Source organism: Giraffa tippelskirchi, chromosome 1 (assembly GCF_054371585.1).
Source record: "Giraffa tippelskirchi isolate mGirTip1 chromosome 1, T2T-mGirTip1v1.2.pri, whole genome shotgun sequence".
Taxonomy (NCBI): domain Eukaryota; kingdom Metazoa; phylum Chordata; class Mammalia; order Artiodactyla; family Giraffidae; genus Giraffa; species Giraffa tippelskirchi.
In genome coordinates this window covers 226,971,389-226,994,532 of record NC_137275.1, presented here as the reverse complement: position 1 = coordinate 226,994,532, position 23,144 = coordinate 226,971,389, and the positions used below count along the sequence as shown (strand labels likewise).

Sequence of the window (23,144 nt, the reverse complement as noted above, 5' to 3'; positions counted from 1 at the left end):
TGGTGATGAGTTCTAACACACAACAAAAAAGCCAACTTACCAAATTATTAACATAAATTACTTACAACATTGACTTTTACAATTTTATACATTTACTCTGTGAAGGACCTTACTCGAGAGAACCAAAAGACAAACTGTTAAACGAACCACTGACCACCCGCCCTTGCCAGGCCCCAGAGAAGAGAAAACACTTGCAGGAGTCGTCTTACAACAGGAGGTCCTGGTAAGGAGCCAGGAACTAACCAGCTACCACCAACCAGGACTCTGGAGAGGTCAAAAGGAGATGGGGGACTCCAGTCCAGAGGTCCTACCAACCTCCCAGGATCCTCCTCGCTGGAATCCTTCTCAGCTGAGGGATGCGTGTGCCCCCAGGAAGGATCCCAATTCAGAATGACGGGTAAGAGACAAACCAGACACTAACCCAATGACCATAAAACCTGAGACTGTGAGCCGCATGGCAGAGTTCTCTCCGTTTCCCTCGCCCTCTCGCCCTCCGCCCCGGCAGCCCTTCCCAATCAAGCCTCTCGCTTGGACAGCGCTCCGTCCTCGGACAACTCACTTCCAAGTGTCAGACAAGAACCCACTCTCAAGCCCCGGAAGGGATCCCCTTTCCTTCATCAAAACCAATACCCAGGAGAAAATATCTTCAAAATGCTGTCTTGTGGAGAAGGAAATGGCACCCCCTCCAGTATTCCGGCCTCACAAATCCCAGGGACAGAGGAGCTTGGTGGGCTACAGTCCAACAGCAGGGCATTTCTGAGGGGAGGAAACAGTCCCAGGAAAGTTGAGGCGCTCGCCAAAGGGCCCAGAGCTTTTGATAGCACAGCCAGAACTGTGCCTGAGGACTCCCAGCTGCCAGGCCTCTTGATCCTGGCCTCTTTCACCAGATACACGTGTGGAAAGCTAGAATCTAAAATATGCCCTGGTGGCTCCGTGGTCAAGAATCCGCCTGCCAGTGCTGGAGATGCAGGTGTGATCCCTGGTGTGGGAAGATCCCACATGCTATAGAGCAACTAACCCCGTGTGCCACAACTGCTGAGCCTGTGCTCTAGATTCTGGAAGCCACAACGCCGAGCTCACATACTGCAACTACTGAAGCCCGTGAGCCTGTACCCCACAATAAGAGGAGCCACTGCAGTGAGGAGCTCGCACACCACTAGTTATAGCCCATGCTCACCAAAACTAGAGAAAAGCCCACACACAAAGACCCAACACAGCCAAAAATAAATAACATCGTTTTCCTAAAAAATGCATATCTGACAAAGAATCTGTACTCAAATTGTCCAAGAACACTAGAGCAAACAAGCCCATTCATAACTGGCAAAGACTGACATAGACACCTGGCCACTGAGGGTATACTGATTGTAAACTATCATACAAAAACATACTCAAGACACTGGTGGGATGCATGCACAGCCCCCTTTGGAAGACAGTCTGACAGTTTTTTCAGTAACCCCATGGGACAAGCACTGAATTCTATACATGACAAGTGGTGGAAGCCAGGTATCTTACCATTGGAATGTGACGTTACAGATACACAAAAGGAAAGGTTACAATATCCACGTCATGGTGGATCAAGTTGGAGACATCATCACAAATTACCTTTAACTGAATATGTTCAAAGGTAAGCTGGAATACATGTATATATTTCCATGTATTGTCAGCCAAGCATATTTAGCTCCTACATGTATGTTTTAAATATCATCCTCTAATAAAAAGGAACAGGAAACGTCCCTGGTGGCCCGGTGGTAAAGAATCTGCCTACCAATGCAGGGAACACGGGTTCAATCCCTGGTCCTAGAAGATTCCACATGGCCAGGGGCAACTAAGCCCCCGTACAATTATTGAAGCTCGCATGCTCCAGAGCCCAAGTTCTGCAACCAGAGAAAGCACTGCAATGTGAAGTCATGGGACGGCAACTAGAGGGTAGCCTCTGCTCACTACAACTAGACATCTAGCAACACAGACCCAGAATAGTCAAAAATAATTTAATGTTAAAAAAAAAAAAAGGACAGAAGTTCTTTGAAGAAATGACTGAGACTAGGGGTGAGACAGTAAATATATAAGCCAGGGTAATCTTAAATTATGAGAAAGTAAAGAACGTTAAGACAACTATCAAGCTGTCCAAACTGATAAAAATGAATGATTACACAGTTCTATCTGTATACACTAGCCAATAACAATCTGAAAAGGAATTTAAAAAAACAATTCCCTTTCTATAATATCAGCATTAATAAAATACTTTGCCACGGATGTAATGAGGATGACAAGACAGGCACACTGGAAATTATACAATCCAAGGCCAGTGACGAAGCTTGATTGCTCAGAGCTTTTGTGTCATAAAGTTTTATTAAAGTATAAAAGAGATAGAGAAAGCTGCTGACATAGACATCAGAAGGAGGCAGAAAGAGTACCCCTTGCTAGTCTTTAGCAAGATGTTATACGACCACTAGCAGTCTGCTAATTAAATAAAGACAATGTCTCAGAAACCGGCACCAGGCCCCTCACCCACAACATGCATGACATAACATTGGCAGCAGGTGAGTCATCCCGGGCCATAAAATGATTGACATGAATCTTGAAGAAAGGCAGATTTCCAAGCAAATATATAGTTTCATTAACGTAGATTAGGAGAACAAGGTATGAGTAAAACATACTGGTTTGTCAAGTCAGTTCTGAGCCTTTAGGAGGAACCAACTTGAAGACAGAGTCTAGGGTAAACACATAGCACATTAACATAGCTTAAGACAAACATTTCCATAAGAAAAATGCATTGCTTAGCTCAAGGTTTGAGAAAAGTTAAGTTCAGGTGGAGCCAGGAGTCGTCATGGCAACACAGGTTTTTAAGAGAAACCTCCTTTTAAATTTGTATCAAGAAGGGGAAAAAATGTAACACTAGTTTGTTTCCTCCTGCCTCTTAAGAGAGAGATAAAAACGTCTGACACTTGCAGCCTGTTCCCTCTGTCTGGACACCCTTGGCCTTCCTGCCTGTTACCCTCTCGAGGCCTTTAGGAAGCAATACACAAGCTGACCCTAACATACACGTGAAGTGACAAGGGACTCCAAGGAGCCAAAACAATCACATGAGTCTGCAGTTCAAAGGGCCTCCGGTGTGCTGTGCTAAGTCACTTCAGTCATGTCTGACTGTCAGAGCCCGCCAGGCTCCTCTGTCCAGGGGAATTTTCCAGGCAAGGATACTGGAGTGGGTTGTCGTGCTCTCCTCCAGGGGATCTTCCCAAACCAGGGATCGAATTCCTGCATTGGCAGGTAGGTTCTTTGCCACTAGCACCACCTGGGGCAAAAGTGCCTGAATGGAGATCAGGGAAACCCAGCTAGGAGACGAGAGGAGGCTCAGAGAAAAGGAAGTGAGGGAAGGAGACTCCTAGTCACATTCAGAGAAGCCCAGCAGGCAGTTCTCCAGGAAGAAGAGGAGGAGGAAGCAGGCTGGAGCTATGTAGAAGACGAAAGAGGGAACTAAAGCAGGGGCCCCCAACCTCTAGGATCTGATGCCTGATGATCTGAGGTGGCGCTGATGAAATAATAATAGAAACAAGTGTTCGCTCACTCAGCCAACCCTTTGTGACCCTATGGACTGTAGCCCACAAGACTCCTCAGTCCATTGAATTCTTCAGCCAGGAATACTGGAGTGGGCTGTCATTTCCTTCTCCAGGAGATCTTCCCGACCCAGGGATTGAACCCGGGTCTCCGCATTGCAGGCAGACTCTTTACCAACTGAGCCACCAGGGAACAGAAATAGAAACAGAGCGCACGGGAAACGGACGGCACTTGACACATGCTGGGGAGGAGGCTCATTACAAACCCCGGAGCCAGGGTTCCAGGAAGGATATCACATTCTCCCTTGGACCGTCCTCCGCCCTCTCTGGGTCTCAGTTTCCTCATCTGTAAAATCATGGAGAACTGACTATAATTCATTCCTGGAACCCAAGCCTATTGAAAGGGATGGGAAATATTACTCCAAGGCCGGGATGATAGACCAGATTTACAGAAAAATATGGCATTGCTGCTTTTCAAACAGACAAATAAAATAAAGGAAGGAGTCCCTGGCCCTGCGGGATTTGCCTAGGGGTCTAGTCTGGGAAATTCTTACATATCAGGAGATGGCTCCGAGCTAGATTTCCATAAACAAGAACATCCATGCAAAGGACAAGCCTTCAGAGCTCTGTGCCCATCAGCCACAGGAAGAGACTGCCTCCTGACAGCCAGCAGCATTTATGAGTGACCTCCTAAGGCCTTCACCAAACTACAGGGGCACCTCTGGGTTTTCTGTTCCCCTCACTTTTCTGACTCTTTTCTGAAAAACACGCACATTTCTTCATAGAATGCCACAGTGGAAGGAAAATAGGCCTTGAATTTTTAGACCTCAATTTGCAAAAAACTTGGAGCTTTTGTGTTTTTTTAATTAAAGCACCACATAATTTAAAAATTTTACACGTTCTAATTATTCAGTTCCAAAACACCACACTTATTGCACAGGGTCCCCATGGAAAGGCCCCCCTCTCAGCAGGACAGCCACAGATGCCACCATGAAAGGGCAGCCAGGTGCCCTCCTCCCTTCTTTTCCGCCTGGGTGGCCGCCAGGCTTTTAAATCCATGCACCCTACTAAGTTTCTAGGGTGCAATTCGTGGACCCCTCCCTTTCCCATCCCAGAAGGTGGTCAAGGGCCCGCTGGGCTGCAAACTGCCGGAAGCAGGGCTGGGCCAGCCGGCCAGCGGAAGGGTTGTGGAGTCCCAGCAGGTGAAATCACCAGGCAGGATAAATCCCTTGGACTTCCTGGGGACCTCGCTGCAGGCACTAGGCTGCTTGGGAAAACCACGTGGGTCTGAGCTTTAGGCGACGGGGTAAAGTGGTAAAGGCTTTGACCCCATTGGCGAGGCCTTTCTGCCACCGCCAGGTTAGGGGGCTCCAAGACTGTGCCAACAGACAGGGCGGAATACGTGGTTCCCTACTCCGCCCCGCGCCAGAGCCCCAGTTCCCTTACCTGTGGTCCGCACCCCTCCGCTCCGCTCACTGGATGCCGATCGACGGGGACCCAGGAGCCCACGAAATGGGCGTTCCCAGCCGCAACGGAGACCCCTGAGACCCGAGACACACAGCCTAGGAGCTCGGAGGAGGCGCGCTCCGCCCCCGACGCGGCCAGGTGTGCTCCGCCCAAACGCCCGCTCCCAGGAGAGGCCCGCGGGCCTCGCTACTGCCGCCAGGTGAAATCCATCAGCGAGCAAATCCACCCCACCGAGACAACCCGAGCTTTCTATCCGCTGATCTGTCTATAATTCAGGGATAAAACTATGACTACAGGAAGGAACGATGACCTGACCTAGGATGGCCATGATATTCTATAGAACCAGAGAAAATTGGTTAAAATAAAAAAAAATTTCTTGGAAATTGTAAAGCTGGTTCTTTTGCATATGCAATTAAGAACAATTAGCTTGTTAAAAAAGCCCTGCCTAGGGCAAAGCTTGAAGTTAATCCTTTCCTTGAAAAATACTGCCCACTTTGCCTGAGAACTCAGCCTTCGGCAAATGAGAACTTCAAGCCCCCCCCCCCCCCAAAAAAGAAGGTCAAAGAGATATTTTAAATCTTGGGCGGAAAACTAGAAGATCTCTGTCTGTCTGTCTGTGTGGTTTTATGTATGTCTCAGTGTGAGTCTTCTGTTTTTTGATAATATTGCTGAAGTTGTAAATGAGTTCCTATTTAAACAATCTAAAGAAAATGAAGCCTTTACAAACCAAACAGTTCTAAATACAAGAAAAAAATGACCTAAATGAATTTTAGATTCACGTGAACTGGGAAATAGTCAATATTAAATATCTAGTATTTTTTTTTTTTTGCTACTCTAATATAGACACGTCTGAGTCATTAACTTTAAGCATAAAATTTTTATAGTGCCTAAGTTTATTATCGGAGAAGGAAATGGCAACCCACTCCAGTACTCTTGCCTGGAAAATCCTATGGACAGAGGAGCCTGGTAGGCTGCAGTCCATGGGTTCGCTAAGGGTCGGACATGACTGAGCGACTTCACTTTCACTTTTCATTTTCATGCATTGGAGAAGGAAATGGCAACCCACTCCAGTGTTCTTGCCTGGAGAATCCCAGGGACGGGGGAGCCTGGTGGGCTGCCGTCTGTGGGGTCGCACAGAGTCGGACACGACTGAAGTGACTTAGCAGCTTAGCAGCAAGTTTATTATAAGTTAAATACTGCTATATTGTTATATCTGTTACAAGCTTGTCAACAAAGAAAGCACCTCTAAAAACAAACAAACAAAAAAAAAACTCCTAAAAAATGTAAATGCGATATGAGCTTTTAGATAAACTATTAAAAATACTTATACTTTAAAATATCTGTCTATAATAGTCTCGATTGAAGGCAGAGGAGAAGGGGACGACAGAGGATAAGGTGATTGGATGGCATCACTGACTCGATGGATATGAGTTTGAGCAAGCCCGAGGAGTTGGTGATGGACAGGGAAGCCTGGCATCCTGCAGTCCACGTGGTCACAAAGAGTCAGACACGACTGAGCAAATGAACTGAACTGAATTTACAACAGTTTCTCCAGATTTTGGTTACCTGAATTTCTATCGTTGTGCTAAACTAAGTGATGACAGTGTATTGAATAGCTAGATCATTTGCAAATAAATTAAGGTTCTGAAACATTCACTATTTGACAGGACCTTCCTCTTACACAGAAACTAAAGAGATGTTTGACTATCCATGAATAGTGTCTGGTGCCATCCTGAGATGTTCAATATAAGAAAGCAAAAAAAATTTTTTTAGATAATATCACTGATACGTATGTTCACCAATCTATAGAATGCCAATAAAAAAGTCAGTTCTTGGTTGCTTAAGGAAAATGTATGTCTTGTTGTGTGAGGAATGAAATCACATTTTATGAAGGAAAAAGTAGTTCTGACTTATAGGTGGCAGTTTCAGAATAGGAGGAGCAAAGGAATGGGTACAGAAAGGGATAAGGAGGTTTTATGGAAAGTGGACCCCCAGAAAAGAGTTTTGTGCCTAGTACAAGTTTTCTTGAGATATTGAACTGCCTTTGCTAATGGATTTTAAGTTTCTTTACCTCTTAAGTGATCTGTTCTAGGTTTACCTTTGAAATCTTTTGTTAACTTTGCCTAAGTGGATAAGTATTGTTTCACAGTGACTTATGTGATCCTACCTGTTATAAACCCTTTTGATATTTATGAACAAACTTTCTTAAATAATTGACTTCTAGCTAACTTTGGGATGCTTCAGAGGGCCTCTGAGACCTCCCAAAGAGAGATATTAAACAACCTGAGTTCATTTGGCCTGTTAAACTGCATGGGAAGTGTTGTCAGAGGAGTGATGAATCTTCTCAAGTTATATTGTATGGTTGATGATACTAATATAGATATCCTAGAAATTATGTGACATTCATGAAAATCTGATATGTTCTGGTAAAATGCTGTCAGTTATAATTCTAGTTATCATATTAAAGTGTTTCAAGTCACAGCAATGACCAGATTACTTTGTCAATTTCAACTTAATCAGGTTTTAAACATGCCTTCTATGGTTTCACACTGATGCCTTTGCAAAAATACTGCTACTTCAAGATATATGGAAAAGACTTTTCTAAGCTTACCCGTAAACAATATTTTTTGTTATCTGGTAAGCTGGTAGCAGACTGGAATTTAGTCTAGTCTCTAGGTTAAGAGAACAGTTTTCTTAGAATGCAGCTTTCGATCACAGATTATGAATTTCTTTACCTTTCAGTGATTTATATTTGTTTTTATAATCTTTTTTTTACTTCAGTAAAGTAAATAAGCATTATTTAAGATTATGGTACATGTAGCCCTCAGATTCTTCTGATGGGACCAAGGTCTCACTTCCCTCCAGAGGGACCATCCAAGCTTTTCATCAGCTGATCTGCCCCTGATATCAGAGTCAATTTGAGCACCATTGGGTCCATAATTTAGGCATCAAACTATGACTACATAAAGGAAAGATGACTTTTTGATGCAGGATGGCCATGATATTCCTTGGAATTCAGAGAAAATTGGTTAAAATGAAACTTTTTTTCTTGGAAACTGTAAAGCTGGTTCTTTTAGCATATGCAATTGAAAACATCTAGGTTGTTAAGTCAGTTTTCATTCCAGTCCCAAATAAAGGCAATGACAAAGAATGTTCAAACTGCTGCACAATTGCACTCATCTCACACGCTAGTAAAGTAATGCTCAAAATTCTCCAAGCCAGGCTTCAATAATAGTGAACTGTGAACTTCCAGATGTTCAAGCTGGATTTAGAAAAGGCAGAGGAACTAGAGATCAAATTGCCAACATCTGCTGGATCAAGGAAAAAGCAAGAGAGTTCCAGAAAAACATCTATTTCTGCTTTATTGACTATGCCAAAGCCTTTGACTGTATGGATCACAAAAAACTGTGGAAAATTCTGAAAGAGATGGGAATACCACACCACTTGACCTGCCTCTTGAGAAATCTGTATGCAGGTCAGGAAGCAACAGTTAGAACTGGACATGGAACAACAGACTGGTTCCAAATAGGAAAAGGAATATGTCAAGGCTGTATATTGTCACCCTGCTTATTTAACTTATATGCAGAGTACATCCTGAGAAACACTGGGCTGGATGAAGCACAAGCTGGAATCAAGATTGCTGGGAGAAATATCAATAACCTCAGATATGCAGATGACACCACCCTTATGGCAGAAAGGAAAGAAGAACTAAAGAGGCTCTTGATGAAAGCAGCTGAATCCATGCAGGCTGAAGAGCACCAATGACAGCATAGAGAAATAGTTCTTCTATTGCTTCCTACCAAAAAATAAATAAATAAATAAAAGCGAGAAGAAAGATTGTAACTCTTTTTCTGACACTCAGATCACCAAAGGGAGAAACTGCTGTGAGTATGTGGATAGAAAGGACACGTCTTTGGCCAACTGGATGAGGTGAGTGCAGTGAGTCTGCAGTTTGTAGATGTTGCTCTTCCCTCAAGCCCACACCCCTTTCCTTCTCAACCTGTCTCCCTCAATAGCTTTCACATCTTCTTTCCTCTTTTCCCTCCATATCATGCTTTTTCATTTCAAAAGACATTAGAAAGAACGAAATAAAAATATAGCATGTGCCCTCAAAATACAAGGCTATATGCTGAACAAAACTGGGGGACTTGAAAACAACTTGAGGAGTCTAGATTCACCAGGGACACTTTAACTCACTTAATTGACACTTACCAAGCACTTAATGTTTCAGTTTAGTCAGCGAACTTCATTACTGAAGTAGATCACACAAACCATGTCCTTTTGGAGAACATACTGCAGACAGACATTAGCCAATTGATTTTAGGAACAGTAACCTTAATTTTTCTATCTTTGAATAACTGCACAGCGCCAGGATAACCTAACACAGGAGACCTTGAGTCCATGTGGGCAACAACTTCCCCAGGCTCGGTTCCAGTGAGAAGTGAGCCCTGAGGTGTGGGAAGGAATGGGGGGCAGGATGGCTGTGAGCATGGCCATTCTCTGAAGGCCTCTCCTTTCACCAGGGCAGGCAGAAAGTAAATAAACTATTACTGTTCTGGGTCTCAAGCTATGTCAGAGCACGCTCCAAGTTTCCATGGGACGGGGTGGGCAAGTGAGTAGGACCCTGGATACACGTGGGGAGATTGAAGAAAAGCCTCGGGAGAGAAGGCAGGCTGGGGTGAGTGCTGAGGGGTGTGTGCTAGCCAAGGAGCACCAAGTCCTGTGGAATGAAAGAGAACTTAATTTAGAGTTTAGGGGAGCTGGAGGTCACCAGCCTCGTGGACAGTCCAGGTGGAGATGAGTCTAGAACTGGGCTCTGGAAAATGACTAATTAAGTAAGGAGAGAAAAGCATTCGAGCCAGGAAGAGGACTGGAAACAGGATCTGGAAATAAGAGTTCACACGGCCTGGTCGAAGGTGTGAACAGAAGGTCCCCATGAGGGGCGGTGGGAACCACGGCAGCCTCAGAGCCTGAAGGCAAGGAGCTGGGCATGGTCCGACAGTGGAGGGCACTCATCACCTGAGGTTTCTTTCCGTCTCCTGGCCTCGACCCCAGGTATGTGAACTGTGCCCGGGACGACTAGGAGCAGAACCTGGTACCCTTCCAGTATCACGGGCAGATCTTCTACCGAACCTGCCAGGTGGTCAGGCTGGGCTGGGAGCTGTTGGTCTGGTACGGGGACGAGTATGGCCAGGACCTCGGCATCAAGCGGGACAGCAGGGGGAAGTGCGAGCTCGCAGCCGGGAGAGATGAGCGCAACCCCTCTTCCAGCACCCCAGCCCATCCTGGGGAGCCTCCCTGGTCCAATTCCGAAGTAGAGTACAATCCAGTCTAAAGTCAGTCAAGTCGTCATTAAAATGCCTCAGAATTTGATTCATTTCATATGACTGTTAGGAAAGATTTTTATATTAAAAATGTTACTTCAAATTTTCAAAATTTTGTGCAAAAACTATGTCACATCACCTTCTGCTGAAAGGCTCAGAAGCAAACAGCAAGTTTCCCAGCACCTACCTGCCCTCTCACCTCTCCCTGTTTCTCCCTCATTTCCTCCCATTTCTAAGCGACACGTGTACAGTGATTTGCATTCAGCCACTGTTTCAGTTTGTTGTCATGTGAGCTCATACTCTGTGCCAGACAGGGCTCCACCCACCGAAACAGACAAAACCACTGCCCCGGGACAGCACGGGCTTCATACCAGACAGGGGCTGGTGCTCTGAGGAAAACAGCGCAGGAAAAGTGCCTCGGATCAGCCTGAGCAGAGGGTGGGGTGTGGCGCAGGATGGTGGGGCAGGGTCTCTGCAGAGATAACACCCCTGGGAAACGATTCCAGGCAGGGGAGCAGCCAGTGCCGCAGCCCCAGGGCCGGGACGAGAGGCCATGCCCGAGGTCACAGGAGGAAGCACAGAGGGCGAGGAAGGAGGCTGGACCAGACATGGAAGCCTCAGGGCCCGTGTCCACGTGCAGGCCCCAGGGGTCTTCCTGGGTGACACAGAACAACCGTGAGGCTTTCAGCTGCAAGCGGCATGTTCCCTGTTCTGTGAAGATGCTTTGGTTCATTTTGGGGAAGAGACAGCAGCGGGGAGTCCCCTCAGAGGTCAGTTCATTGCCAGACATGAGGGGAGAGTGGGCTGGCTGAAGATGCACGGGAGTGAGGGTGTGAGGAGTCTGGCTGGAGATGTGTTCTTAAACAGGACTTCCTAGTGCATGTTAAATGAGCTAAGACTGAATGAAATAAATGAGGTATGAATACTGCTGAGGCTTGAGAAAGGACATGCCTTTATTTTCTGATTTATGGAAAACTCAGAGAGGAGCAATTTGTGAATCAGTTGGGGCAGCAGGAGCCAGAGACCTGTAGTCAGTGGGACCTGGGCCACTCGGTCTCATCCAGTCTGAAACCCACTTCCTGCAGAGATCGGCACAAAGGCTGCTCTTTGAACCAGGAGCCGCAAAGTCAGCTTTACTCACACCTGCTCTAACTACCCCCTGTGCTGCCTCCCATATGCAGAGAGCTCCAGGCCAGGCGCCCCTAACTTAATAGACCCTTTCCCCTCACAGGGAGCTGCTCAGGAAGATTCCACCTAAGTCATCAAGAGTCTTATCTCTCAGTAGGGTAAAATACGTATGACCACGGTGACATGACTTTTCAGATACTTACACGCAGGGAAAGGTCCCTGCAGATCCACCTGTATCAGGAGAGACGCTGCCTCTGATGCTGCTGGAAGGTCCCTAGTCTGGGTGATATGTAGAAAAGGCCCTTGACACAGGCTTCCTGGATTTCTGTAGATGTAGCGAATAAGAATGGAATGGAAAAGTGGACTGTAAAGACACACTTGATGGGAGACAAATTGTGTGCTGTCAACACTAAGATGATTAGTGGGCAGGCCTTCCCATGGCAAACCAGCTACCTAACCAAAGCTTTCTCTTTCAGCAGAACTGAAGCCCAAGATCCACCCATGTGCCTCCTGCTCTCTGGCCTTCTCTAGTCAGAAATTCCTCAGCCAACATGTCCAACGCAATCACCCCTCTCAAACCCTCCTGAGACCATCTAAAAGAGACCACCTCCAAGCAGAGGATCCCTGCCCAGGCAATCAAAATCAGCAGCAGTAATATTCCGATCCACACAGCCCAAGTGATAAACCTGAGGGTCACGAGGCTAAGGAAAGGCCCCAACCTTTGCTGGAAAGCATAAGGCTGAAGAGGATTTCAAGGGCCTCTTCCTACTCACCCAGAGGACAAGTGGGGGATTCTGGGGTGCATGAGAGAATGACAGAAGAGCCCAGCACAAGCCAGAAACTGAATCCAGAGGGCACAGGCAAATAATTCATGGGGGCAGGGGTCTCAGGGATTATGAGAGACAAGTACAGAGAGTGTGGGCAAGTCTCCAAGGATAGGTCAAATCTCATCTCACACCAGAGGACACACACAGGGCAGAAGCCCTATGTTTGTGGGGAGTGTGGGCGAAGCTTCAGTCGGAAGTCCCATCTCATCACACACCAGAGGACACACACAGGGGAGAAGCCCTATGTGTGCAGGGAGTGTGAGTGAGTCATGACCAACAAACCACATCTTAGGATTACTGCAGCCACCCCATGCCTTAGCTCTAAGGGGGCCTCAGAGGAGGTCTATGACCCGTTACTGTCGCCAAGAGTATGAGGAGAGACTTCCCAGGTGGTCTAATGGCCAAGACTCCAATGCAGAGATCCATGTTCAATACCTGATTGGGGAACTAGCTCCCACATGCTGCAACTAAGACACAGTGCAGCCGAATAAATAAATACATAAATAAATATTTTAAAGAAAGAGTGTGATAAGCACAGAATTAATTGATTAAATAGACCTTCCACTTTTATGACAGGAGAGGAGATAGATAAACAGCAGAGGGTTTCTTAAGTGTTCCGGAGATGTTCATGCCAATTGCCTTCGTGGTTTTTTGTACTCCTAATAAATTTTGTCTCCAAACAAATCTGAAGCCCAGACTATGTACTTATTCCCCACTTATTACTGAGAGCAGTGGGGTCCAGTGGTAGCTGAACCCCTGGGAAGGCATAATTCTGGAGCCAAGTCAGTTACGTCATGGGACAGTCGGTTCCTGGGTCCAGGGAGAGGAATCTAGGGTTTGAGACAGACAGGCAAATCTAGGGTTTGCCCTCTGGTTTCCTCTGACCTCTGTGGCCTCAAAGGTGAAGGCCTCATGCACGTATGTGTGTGCATGTGTGTGTGCCTCACTCAGCCTGGGCCATCTGGTCTTTGCCGCTCCCTCAGGGTCATCACAGCATCTGGACTCCAGATTCGACCACAGGGGTCCAGTTCTCAGCCCTACCCTCAGCAGCTGTGCGACCTGGGGCAAGATGCTCAGCCTCTCTGTGTCTCTGTTCTCATCTGTGACACACGGTGGAGGCAACAGCATTTTAGTCTGATGCATGAGCACAGGGAGAATCTGGCAGAGGCTGGCTGAGAAGGCAAGCCCCACCTTTGCTGTTTTTTGTGTTGTTTTCTTTACGCTTTTCTTATTTTTTAATTGAAGGATAATTGCTTTACAGAATTTTGTTTTCTGCATGCCCTTCAGCCCCCACACCTTTCAGGTCTTCAGAGCTAGACGAGGAAGGGGCCGTTTAGGCACTCGGCTGCCCTGAGGAGTGGGTGTGAGGTCAGGGGTGCTAAGGGAGGGAGCCCTCCCTTCCCACCACTGCCGTTCCTGCTGAGCTGGGCAGCCCCAGAGCCCCTCCACAGACAGGCAGTGCCCACAGTCGTCCGCCTGCCAAGAACAAAGCCTGGAGCCCCGTGTGAAGGAAGTCCCTGTCCGGCCCCCATCCCACCCCGACACGGAGGGTCCTCGAAGCCCACACAGCAGCTTCTCTACGCACGGGCTTCGTACCTGTGTCCACGTGCTCTGGTCAACACTGTCACGACCTTGAAATTCTTAACTATGGAATAGTTCATCCTTACACGTCCCTTTTATGAGTGAAGTCGGATGGACCCCAGGGTGTGCTGTGAGCAGAGCAGATACGCACACACGGGTCCTAGGGGTGACCAGGCTGCACGAGGGGACAAGGTGGACCCCTAGGCCCCCCGGTGAATGAAAGTAGTGACCGCATCAGGAAGCCACGCTTGCTTTGACCCAGAACGGAGCTCCGGCACAGAATGGAGGCAATGGCGTTCTAAAGAGTCGACCACACCCTCCCCTCTGTGAATGACCTCTGCCCTGGCCTGGTCATTCCAGGATGTGTTCAGGAAGCTGAAGTTCGCCCGGTCACCAGAAGACACCAAGGGGAGAGTGGGCCGTGGGATGGGGGGCGGAAGGTGCAAACTCCAGGACTGGGGCAATGACCCTCAGTTCCCTCCCTGTGCCAGGCTTCTGAAGCGTCTCTACAAGAACTGTGTCAGTAATAACCACCCACTATTATTTTCTCGTTTCTTTCATGCTTTCTTAAAGGAACACGTTTGTCTGTGGCTTGGTTTCCCTACAGGAAGGGAAGCCATATAGAGTCCCCATCTTCTGTGGCTTTAGGCAGGGGCCACGGGAGGGAGAGTTAGGGATGGTGCAGACAGAAGGGCTTCAACTGAAATACGGTGGGGACCCAGAAACTTGCAGGGGCTTCTCACCTGCACCTCCCACTGGAGCTGGGCCTGGAATCCCCTGCAGGCCTGAGCAATTCAAAGCTTCTCCCTCCCCTCTGCTCCCCTCTCTTCCCCTCAAAAACCTGGCTCCTGGGCCAGCCCACAACACCCCCAAATCCCCATCACCCACAGCCCCGCACAGGCCCTCCCTCACAGAAGTGGGACGACCTGCATGTGGCAGGGATGGTGTGTGACCCCAGAGATTGGGGTCTCAGCTGACCTTGAGCAATGCGGCTGGTGTGTTACACAGCCTCCCAGCCCAGGGAGCTGCCAGCAGCCGCAAGCCACGACCTGAAGCGGGGATGGAATGGGGTGGGGTGGGGATGTGAGCTGTCTGAGGTTCCATCCTGTCCCCACGACAGCGGCCAGGCCTCACCTGACACCTTGACTGCCCTGCACGGACACACAGGACAGCAGCAGTCACGGGGACAGGACAGCCAGCTGCCTCCACCACAGGATCCACTCTGACTGCAGTGGTCCCACGGCTGTACCAGCCCCGCCTGCGCACCGCTCTGCTTGGCTACCAGGGCTCAGGGACCCTGCGTGAGTCGGTGAAGGCAGAGCTCCAGAGGCCAAGCCTGTCTTCAGCCGCCAGACCCACCCTGGTTGCCAGATTCATGAGCACAACTGGTATCTGAAGGCTTTGGGAGAATGACACCACAGACGCTGACCTCAGAGCTCAGACTCCTGAAAACTTACTAAACAGGTTGCTTTTAGTCTTTTTTTAAGTAGGAGGTTGGCAGGAAGGAGGGAGTGGAATGACTTCCGTGGTGGTGCAGTGGTTAAAATCCACCTACCAATGCAGGAGATATGGGTTCAATCCCTGATCTGGGAAGATCCCGCCTGCCATGGAGCAACTAAGCCCATGCACAACTACTGCAGCCATGAAATTAAGACACTTTCTCCTTAGAAGAAAAGTTATGACCAACCTAGACAGCATATTAAAAAGCAGAGACATTACTTCGCCAACAAAGGTCCATCTAGTCAAGGCTATGGTTTTTCCAGTAGTCATGTATGGATGTGAGAGTTGGACTATAAAGAAAGCTGAGGGCCGAAGATTTGGTGCTTTTGAACTGTGGTGTTGGAGAAGACTCTTGAGAGTCCCGTGGTCTTCAAGGCGATCGAACCAGTCCATCTGAAAGGAAATCAGTCCTGAATATTTATTGGAAGGACTGATGCTGAAACTGAAACTCCAACACTTTGGCCACCTGATGCAAAGAGGTGACTCATTTGAAAAGACCCTGATGCTAGGAAAGATTGGAGGCAGGAGGAGAAGGGGATGACAGAGGATGAGATGGTTGGATGGCATCACTGACTCAATGGACATGAGTTTGAGTAAACTCCAGGAGTTGGTGATGGACAGGGAGGCCTGGTGTGCTGCAGTCCATGGGGTCACAAAGAGTCTGACATGACTGAGCGGCTGAAATGAACTGAACTGAACTGATTCTTAAAGATCTTATTCAGAAAATCAAAAGACAAGCCACAATCTGGGAGACAAGTATTTGCAAAACTCACATCTGATGAAGGATTTGGACTCAAAATAGACAAAGACCTCTTGAACAACCCCATAAAAAATGAGTAAAGATCTGAACAGACAACCAGCCAAAAAAAGATATACAGATAGTCAAAAACAAAAACATGTTCAACATCATACACCATTAGGGAATTACAAATTAAAATCATGAGATATCACATCACATATTATTAGGACTGCTAAATTCTAAATATATGACGATACCAATTACTGGAGGCTGAGGAACAGCAGGAATGCCCCCTCACTGCTGATGGGACGCATGCACAGCCACTTTGTAACACAGTTGGGCAGTTTTCTCCGAAGCTAAACAAACCTCACCTTGGGATCCAACAATCGCTATTTCCAGTATTTAAGAAACTGCTTTGAAAAATCCATGCCCAAATGCAAACAAAGATGAACTTCTGCACAGCAGCACTATTCATAATAGTTAAAAACTTGAAGGAAAGTAGAGCAGGCCACCCCAAAATAAGCCTCTCTGGTGTGAGGATTATTCACGTTGACTTCAAGGGAAAAAAAAAAAAGAGGTCTCTCAGTCAACTAAGTAGCAATTGCCTTTTGTGAAGGACATTTACAACAGAGAAATCTCTGCATTTAAGGGTTGCCCCTGTTTGCACCAGAAATAGAAGGATAATTAACTCAAGTAACTTATCAATGGAAAGGTCCCACCTTAAATCTACCAACAATCATCCTTCTTTACTGTGTCTTGCATGATAACCTTCCATAACCAGCTTCTCCCATTCCCCAAGGTCTTACTTCTGTCTTCAGCTGAAGATGGTATTTAAGGTGATGGCTTAGGACATTTCAGGGAGTGACTCACTTTTCTTTGGTAGCTCCCCTGTATACAGTAGGCATTTGTTGTTTTAGTCACTAAGTCATGTTCAACTCTGGGATCCCATGGACTGTAGCCCCGCAGGCTCCTCTGTCTATGGGATTCCACAGGCAAGAATACTGGAGTGGGTTGCCAACTCCTTCTCTAGGGGATCTTCACAACCCAGGGATCAAACCCGTCTCTCCTGTTTTGCAGGCGGATTCTTTACCACTAAGCTCCCAGGGAAGCATAGAGGAGGGATGCTTCTGTTTTTTCTCCTGGTGATTTGTCTTTTATTGTGGAAGGGCAGAATGAACATTGTTTTTCCTCCCATACACATGCGATGGAGTATTACTCAGCAGTAGAAAGGCATGAACCACCAAACCTCAAAAGACATGGTTAAATCTCACGTGCATATTACTCCGTGAAAGAACGCAGTCTGAAGAGACAGCGCGCAGCCTGACCTCATTGATGAGGGATGGGCTCGGTTTGGTGGGTCCTCCTGTTTCCTGGATCTCAGAGGGAGCAGGCTCCAGGGGGCCGTGGAGCAGATATGTGCAGTTCTGCTGCAGATAAGAAATTCAAACTGAAATAGAGATGAATATCTTATGATTTCTCCAAAATAGTTACAGAACAATCAACTGGAAACCATATGAAATGAAATGACTGTAAACACAAACTGTCAAACTTACACGAAATTCACTCAGATTTATTAACAGACATTTAAAATGCAAAACAATCAAAATTACATACATATATAAGAAAATATACATGACCTTGGCTTTGGTCTGCAGATCATGAGCTTTGAGTTTTAACACAGAAAACGTCAATATACAAAAGAAAAAAATATGTGGACTTCATAAAATTAAAGTTTTCTCCCCTGAAAGACCTTATTCAGAAAGTCTAAAGACAAGCCACAAACTGGGAGAAAAATATTTGCAAACACATATCTAATAAAGGATTTGGACCTACAATAGACAAAGGCCTCTAAAACAGCCCCAGTTAAAAAAAAAAAAAATGGGTAAGGATCTAACCAGAAACAACTGGCCAAAGGAGATATGCAGATGCTAAATATCATACAAAAATTATACAAAAGTATCATACTACTAGGGAATAACATTTAAAATCAGGAGTTAACACACCGCACCTATTAGCACTGCTGTGCTCCGAATATATGACAGTAGCGATTGCTGGAGGGTGAGGAACAACAGAAGCTCTCCTTCACTGCTGGTGGTGTTGCAGGAAGGGGGACCCCTTCCAGGCCCCGAAATTGGGCTCTTGTCTAACACTTGGAAATGAATTGTCCGAGGAGACACACGTGCTGACAAAGAAAGAGATTTTATTGGGAAGGGCGCCTGGATGGAGAGCAGTAGGGGAAGGGAACCCAGGTTTTATGGTGATGGGATTAGTTTCCGGATTGTCTTTAGCCAATCATTCTGACTCAGAGTCCTGCCTGGTGGTGCTGAAGGAGGAAAGTAGGCCGAACAGATTCCGTCTTGAAAATCAGTCTCTGTCTTGAAACCCCTGTGAACTTTGGACTATATGCTTGGGTGCTCACCCGATGGACACTAAATTATGTGCCCAGTATCCATGGAGTCGACGTATCAATTGGAAAACCGACCCCCGGATAAAAGGCCTTCAGGACTCGTACCAAGACATCCTGTCACCAAAGGAGTGTACTAATTTACCCCAAAGCAAAACAAATTATCTGTACAATATCTATTGATATATGTTACCCTGTTTATCCAACTAAGACTTACTGCATATAAATCATAGCTAGCCTTGATTATATCTCTCCTTTACACTGTCCAGACTAGTTTCAAGGAATCTGGGGATGTGGGTTTGGGCACGTACATTTACGGTATATAAGGTTGTCACAAAAACTGGTCGGGGTCCTTGGCTAAGAGGAGACTCTGCCTTATACCCACCAGTGTAATAAATTGCTCTCCAGTATTTGTGTTGTCCTTCTGAGTGAGTTTGCTTCCCGGAGAGCGTGGCTACAACAGTGCACACCCTGTTCAGCCAAGATGGATGCCAGAGAGGATTCTGGGAGGTGGTTGGACATATGGTGTCTCCTTTTGACCTTTCCCAAACTCTTTCAGTTGGTGGTGGCTCATGAGTTCTGTGTTCCTTACCAGGACCTCCAGTAATAAAACAACTCACGCAAATGGTTACCATGGTGCCTGGGCAGTGTGGGCGGTTTCAGTCAGTATGCTTCCCCTAACGGTGGGATGCCTGTACAGCCACTTTGTAAGACAGCTGGGCAGTTTTTTCCAAAGCTAAACAAGTCTCACCTTGGGATGCTCAGTATTTAGTGAACTGCTTTGAAAACCTGTCTCCAAATTCAAACAAGGATGAAATTATGCACAGCAGCACTATTCATAATAGCTAAAAACTTGAACAAATAAGGATACCCTTCAACAGATGAATGCACAAGCAAAGTGGGATACATCCATGTCAAGGCAAACAGAACATGCCGCCCCCAAATATGCCTTTCTGGCATAAGGAATATTTCAGTCTCATTAAAAAAAAAAAAAAAAAAGGAATCTCAGAAAACTGTATGGAGATGAAGGACATTTACCACAGAAAAATTTCCATATTTAATGGCTATCCCTCTTTGCACCAGAAATAGAAGGATGATTAAATCTCAAGTAGCTCTTTTCAATGGTGGAGCCCTGACTTAAATCTGCAAACAATCATACATTTCTTTACTGTGTTTCGCATGATAACCTCCCCCAAGGACTTTCTCCTATTGTTTTTATCTGAAGATAGTATTTTAAATAATGGCCTTCGACATTACAGGGAGTACCTCACTTTTTCTGGGTAGCTCTTGTATATACAGGAGGTAGGTGCTTAGTCGCTCAGTCATGTCCGACTCTGCGACTCCATGGACTGTAACCCGCCAGGCTCCTCTCCTCTGTCCAGGGGGGTTCTCCAGGCAAGAATACTGGAGTGCGTTGCTGTGCCCTCCTCCAGGGGATCTTCCCAACCCAGGGACCAAACTCAGGTCTCCCGCATTGCAGGTGGATTCTTTACCATCGGAGCCGCCAGGAAAACACATATAGGAGATATACAGGTTATTAAACTTCTGTTTTTCTCCTGGTAATCTGTTTTTTCTTTTTTACAGGGGAAGTCTCTACCAAGAATCTGGAAGGGTAGAAGGAAAATTGTTTTTCTTTACAAGCATATGCAATGGAACACTGCTTAGCAATAGAAAGGAATAAACCATCAACTTATACACTGTTAGTGAAAGAATCCAGTCTAAAGAAGATGCACACACTATTGAACTCAACGAGGCAGCAGTTGTAACCAGGGAGGGTTAATTTTAAATTTACACTGGATCTGCTTCTATGACTTTAACCCTTTTTTATTATAATAAATATACATAATGGCCTGCCTCTGGGAGATAATCTGAGCCCCCTATGAAGGACTGTAAGAAAGTGAGACTAACACATCCCCCTGCATGAGGCTTGCCCTTCTAGGAGACATCTGCAAGGATTGAAAAGTCTTCTTGCTTTGTTTCCTCACCTCCCTCCATTTCTGATCCATAAAAAAGCCTGGCCACCAGGCCCTGACAAGACAGATATTTTGAGGCATTAGCCTGTGGTCTTCTCAGTCAGCTGGCTCCCCAATTAAAGTCTCTTCCTTGCCTCAACACCTCGTCTCTTGGATTCATTGGCCTGTTGTGTGACGAGCAGAGTGAGCTTGGACTTGGTAAGACAGTGAGCAGGGCATGAAGCGGGATCTTAATTCCCTGCCCAAGAACTGAACACAGCCAGCCTGGATGAAAACCAGGGATCCTGGACACCAGCGCAGCAAGGGCTACAGGCTAGAAGATATTTTCCCTTGACTCTTTGTCCCAGAGAAAAATGCATTTATCCCGGAGGCAGAGACTGTAACTGCAAGTATAAAATTTATTATCATAGACATAGTGCAACAACAAGTGGGAGAGCACAGAGAGAAACCATTTGTTTAGTTGAGACAGAGCAAGGCAGAGACGCACATCCAGAGAGAAAGTGTGTGGGCAGCCCCCCTGGTGAGGAGGAGCGCAGTAAAGAGGCGGTTAAGTCATTCAAACAGGTCGGATCTTCCAGGTCTTTGTCTTCCTTCAGACAGTTACCTGGTTTCTTTTTCAACCTGATCTACGCTGGGACCCTCCCCTTGGTGTGCACACACCCCCAGCCAAGATGGACCTCAAAGTGAAGGGAGGAGCCAGACTCATTCTGGCCTGGCACTGTCCCCAGACTTTCAACCCACAAAGAGCCTTCCTGTGCATGTGGAGTGCCTCCTTTGTCCCAAAAGAGGGGGAGCAGCGATTCCTGACTCCTTTTCTCACACAGGGTTTTGCCCCTCTTTGTCCTTGCCTTGACTATTACCTTGACTATTGCCATGACTGTTACTTTAAGGTGTTTCCAAGAGACAAACCCTGGCTATTTACCCTGTTTCTATTGTTACTTCCATTTCAGAGGGCAAACAGGAGGCTGATTGTAAATGCCGTAACAGGAGTCCAGCTATCTCTTGTCTCAGGAAATGCTAACAGTGGTGAGTATCCAGCTGAAGCCCACTTCTTCATGCCCCGTGAAATGCAAACAGGAGGCCAGTTGCTAGCGTCTAACCTGGAGCCCAGCTATCTCCGACATCATTGTGACCCCATTTATGACATCCTGAATGAGGCAAAGCTACACAGATAATAAGCAGATCATGGGGTGGAGGTTTAAAGGATTCCATGTGATACTTTAGAATGGATACCTGTCACTATGCATTTGTCTGAGCCTGCAGATTTGTATAGCCCAAGGGGTCGATTATAATCTATATGATTTTAGTTATTTTGGGTGTAGGAGTGGAACACACAATGGGACACCGCATCTGACTGTAATAGAACTACATAGAAAAACCTCACTGTGCGGGATGAGGCAAAAGGCGCTGACAACTGTGGGAATGAGCAGACTCTGTAGACTAAAGGCAAAACGGAGCTTCATAAACAGTGGGCTTGATTTTACAGAGGTCTCTCCAGGGTGTGGCAGCTGAGAATGCTCAAACCTCTGAACATGTCCTCTGGAAAAGAGCAGCCCACAGAGAAATGGCGGATGGTGGGCACCGGGTTCCTTACTGTGGGACTGACAGCTACACATAAAGGGAGAGAGGGCCTCTGCCCTGGTGACCCTGGATCTGGGCTTCCTGGGAGGATGACGTGGGGAGCTGACTAGCCGGGGAAACGCACAGACCTCTGCACTGGGAAGGCCCTGCACACGTAGGAACCTCACGCCCCATGGTTCCCCCATACTCGCTGGAAACACTCAGCCCTCCATGATCTGCGAGGTGCTGATTTTAAGATATTTTGACCCCAGGCAAGTATAGGAGTGTGAGGGTCTTCCTTACCCCTAAGCTGTCCCAGAAGCCAGGCCCTGGAGCCTGGAGCCAGGATGGGGATGCCTGGGCCTCTAACCAGCAGCTGGTTGGGAGGAGGAGCCAGTCCTGAGGGCAAGAGCTCCCTGTCGTCTGTGAGCCCCGGGGCCCTGATGGGACTCATCCCCAGTGCGGACACGGGCGGGGCCGGCAGTGGTTCTATTTTCCTAGGGACCCTTTGATGAAAAGGCTTCCCGGGTGGCTCAGTGGTAAAGAAGGAGACAATGCAGGAGACACAGGAGAAGGGGATTCGATCCCTGGGCTGGGAAGATTCTCTGGAGGAGGAAATGGCAGCCCACTCCAGTATTCTTGCCTGAAAAATTCCAAGGGCAGAGGAGCCTGGCGGGCTACAGTCCCCAGGTTCAGACGTGACTGAGCATGGTCACATGCCCTTTGATGAAACCATGCAACACTGGGCTCAGAAGTCTCCTGAGAGGGTTTCAGACTCTGACACAGGGGTTTCATAGGAACAGAGAAAGAAGCTGAGCTCCTGACAGGCAGCCCTTTCTGGCTCTGAGTTGACTCCACCAGGACTGCACCACAGTCACCCGCGTAGAGTCTGCTATGACCCACATGCCCCGGCCCAGCCTCTCCTTTTCCTGCAACGATTCCAGTGACATTTCCTGCCTGGACCCTCTCCCAGACCAGGTGCATCTGTCCAGCCACCGCATCCCCGTCTCACCTTGAGGGCCAAGAGGCCTCACAGAGGACTGTGATCCCGCTGCTCCCACACCCAGGAGGCAGCCCTGACCTCCCC

General features: G+C 47.2%; 1 protein-coding gene across 1 annotated transcript; it reads left to right on the top strand.

Annotated features, from left to right (window-relative positions):
- The first annotated feature begins 356 nt into the window (after positions 1 to 356).
- On the top strand, positions 357 to 23,074 carry LOC145539728 (uncharacterized). Its single transcript, XM_081573786.1, is given in 9 exon segments — positions 357 to 397; positions 4,914 to 5,220; positions 8,884 to 8,951; positions 10,077 to 10,276; positions 11,950 to 12,558; positions 13,202 to 13,218; positions 14,242 to 14,321; positions 15,049 to 15,190; positions 22,919 to 23,074. Coding segments are annotated over 9 exon segments (1,620 nt in total).
- The last annotated feature ends 70 nt before the right edge of the window (positions 23,075 to 23,144 follow it).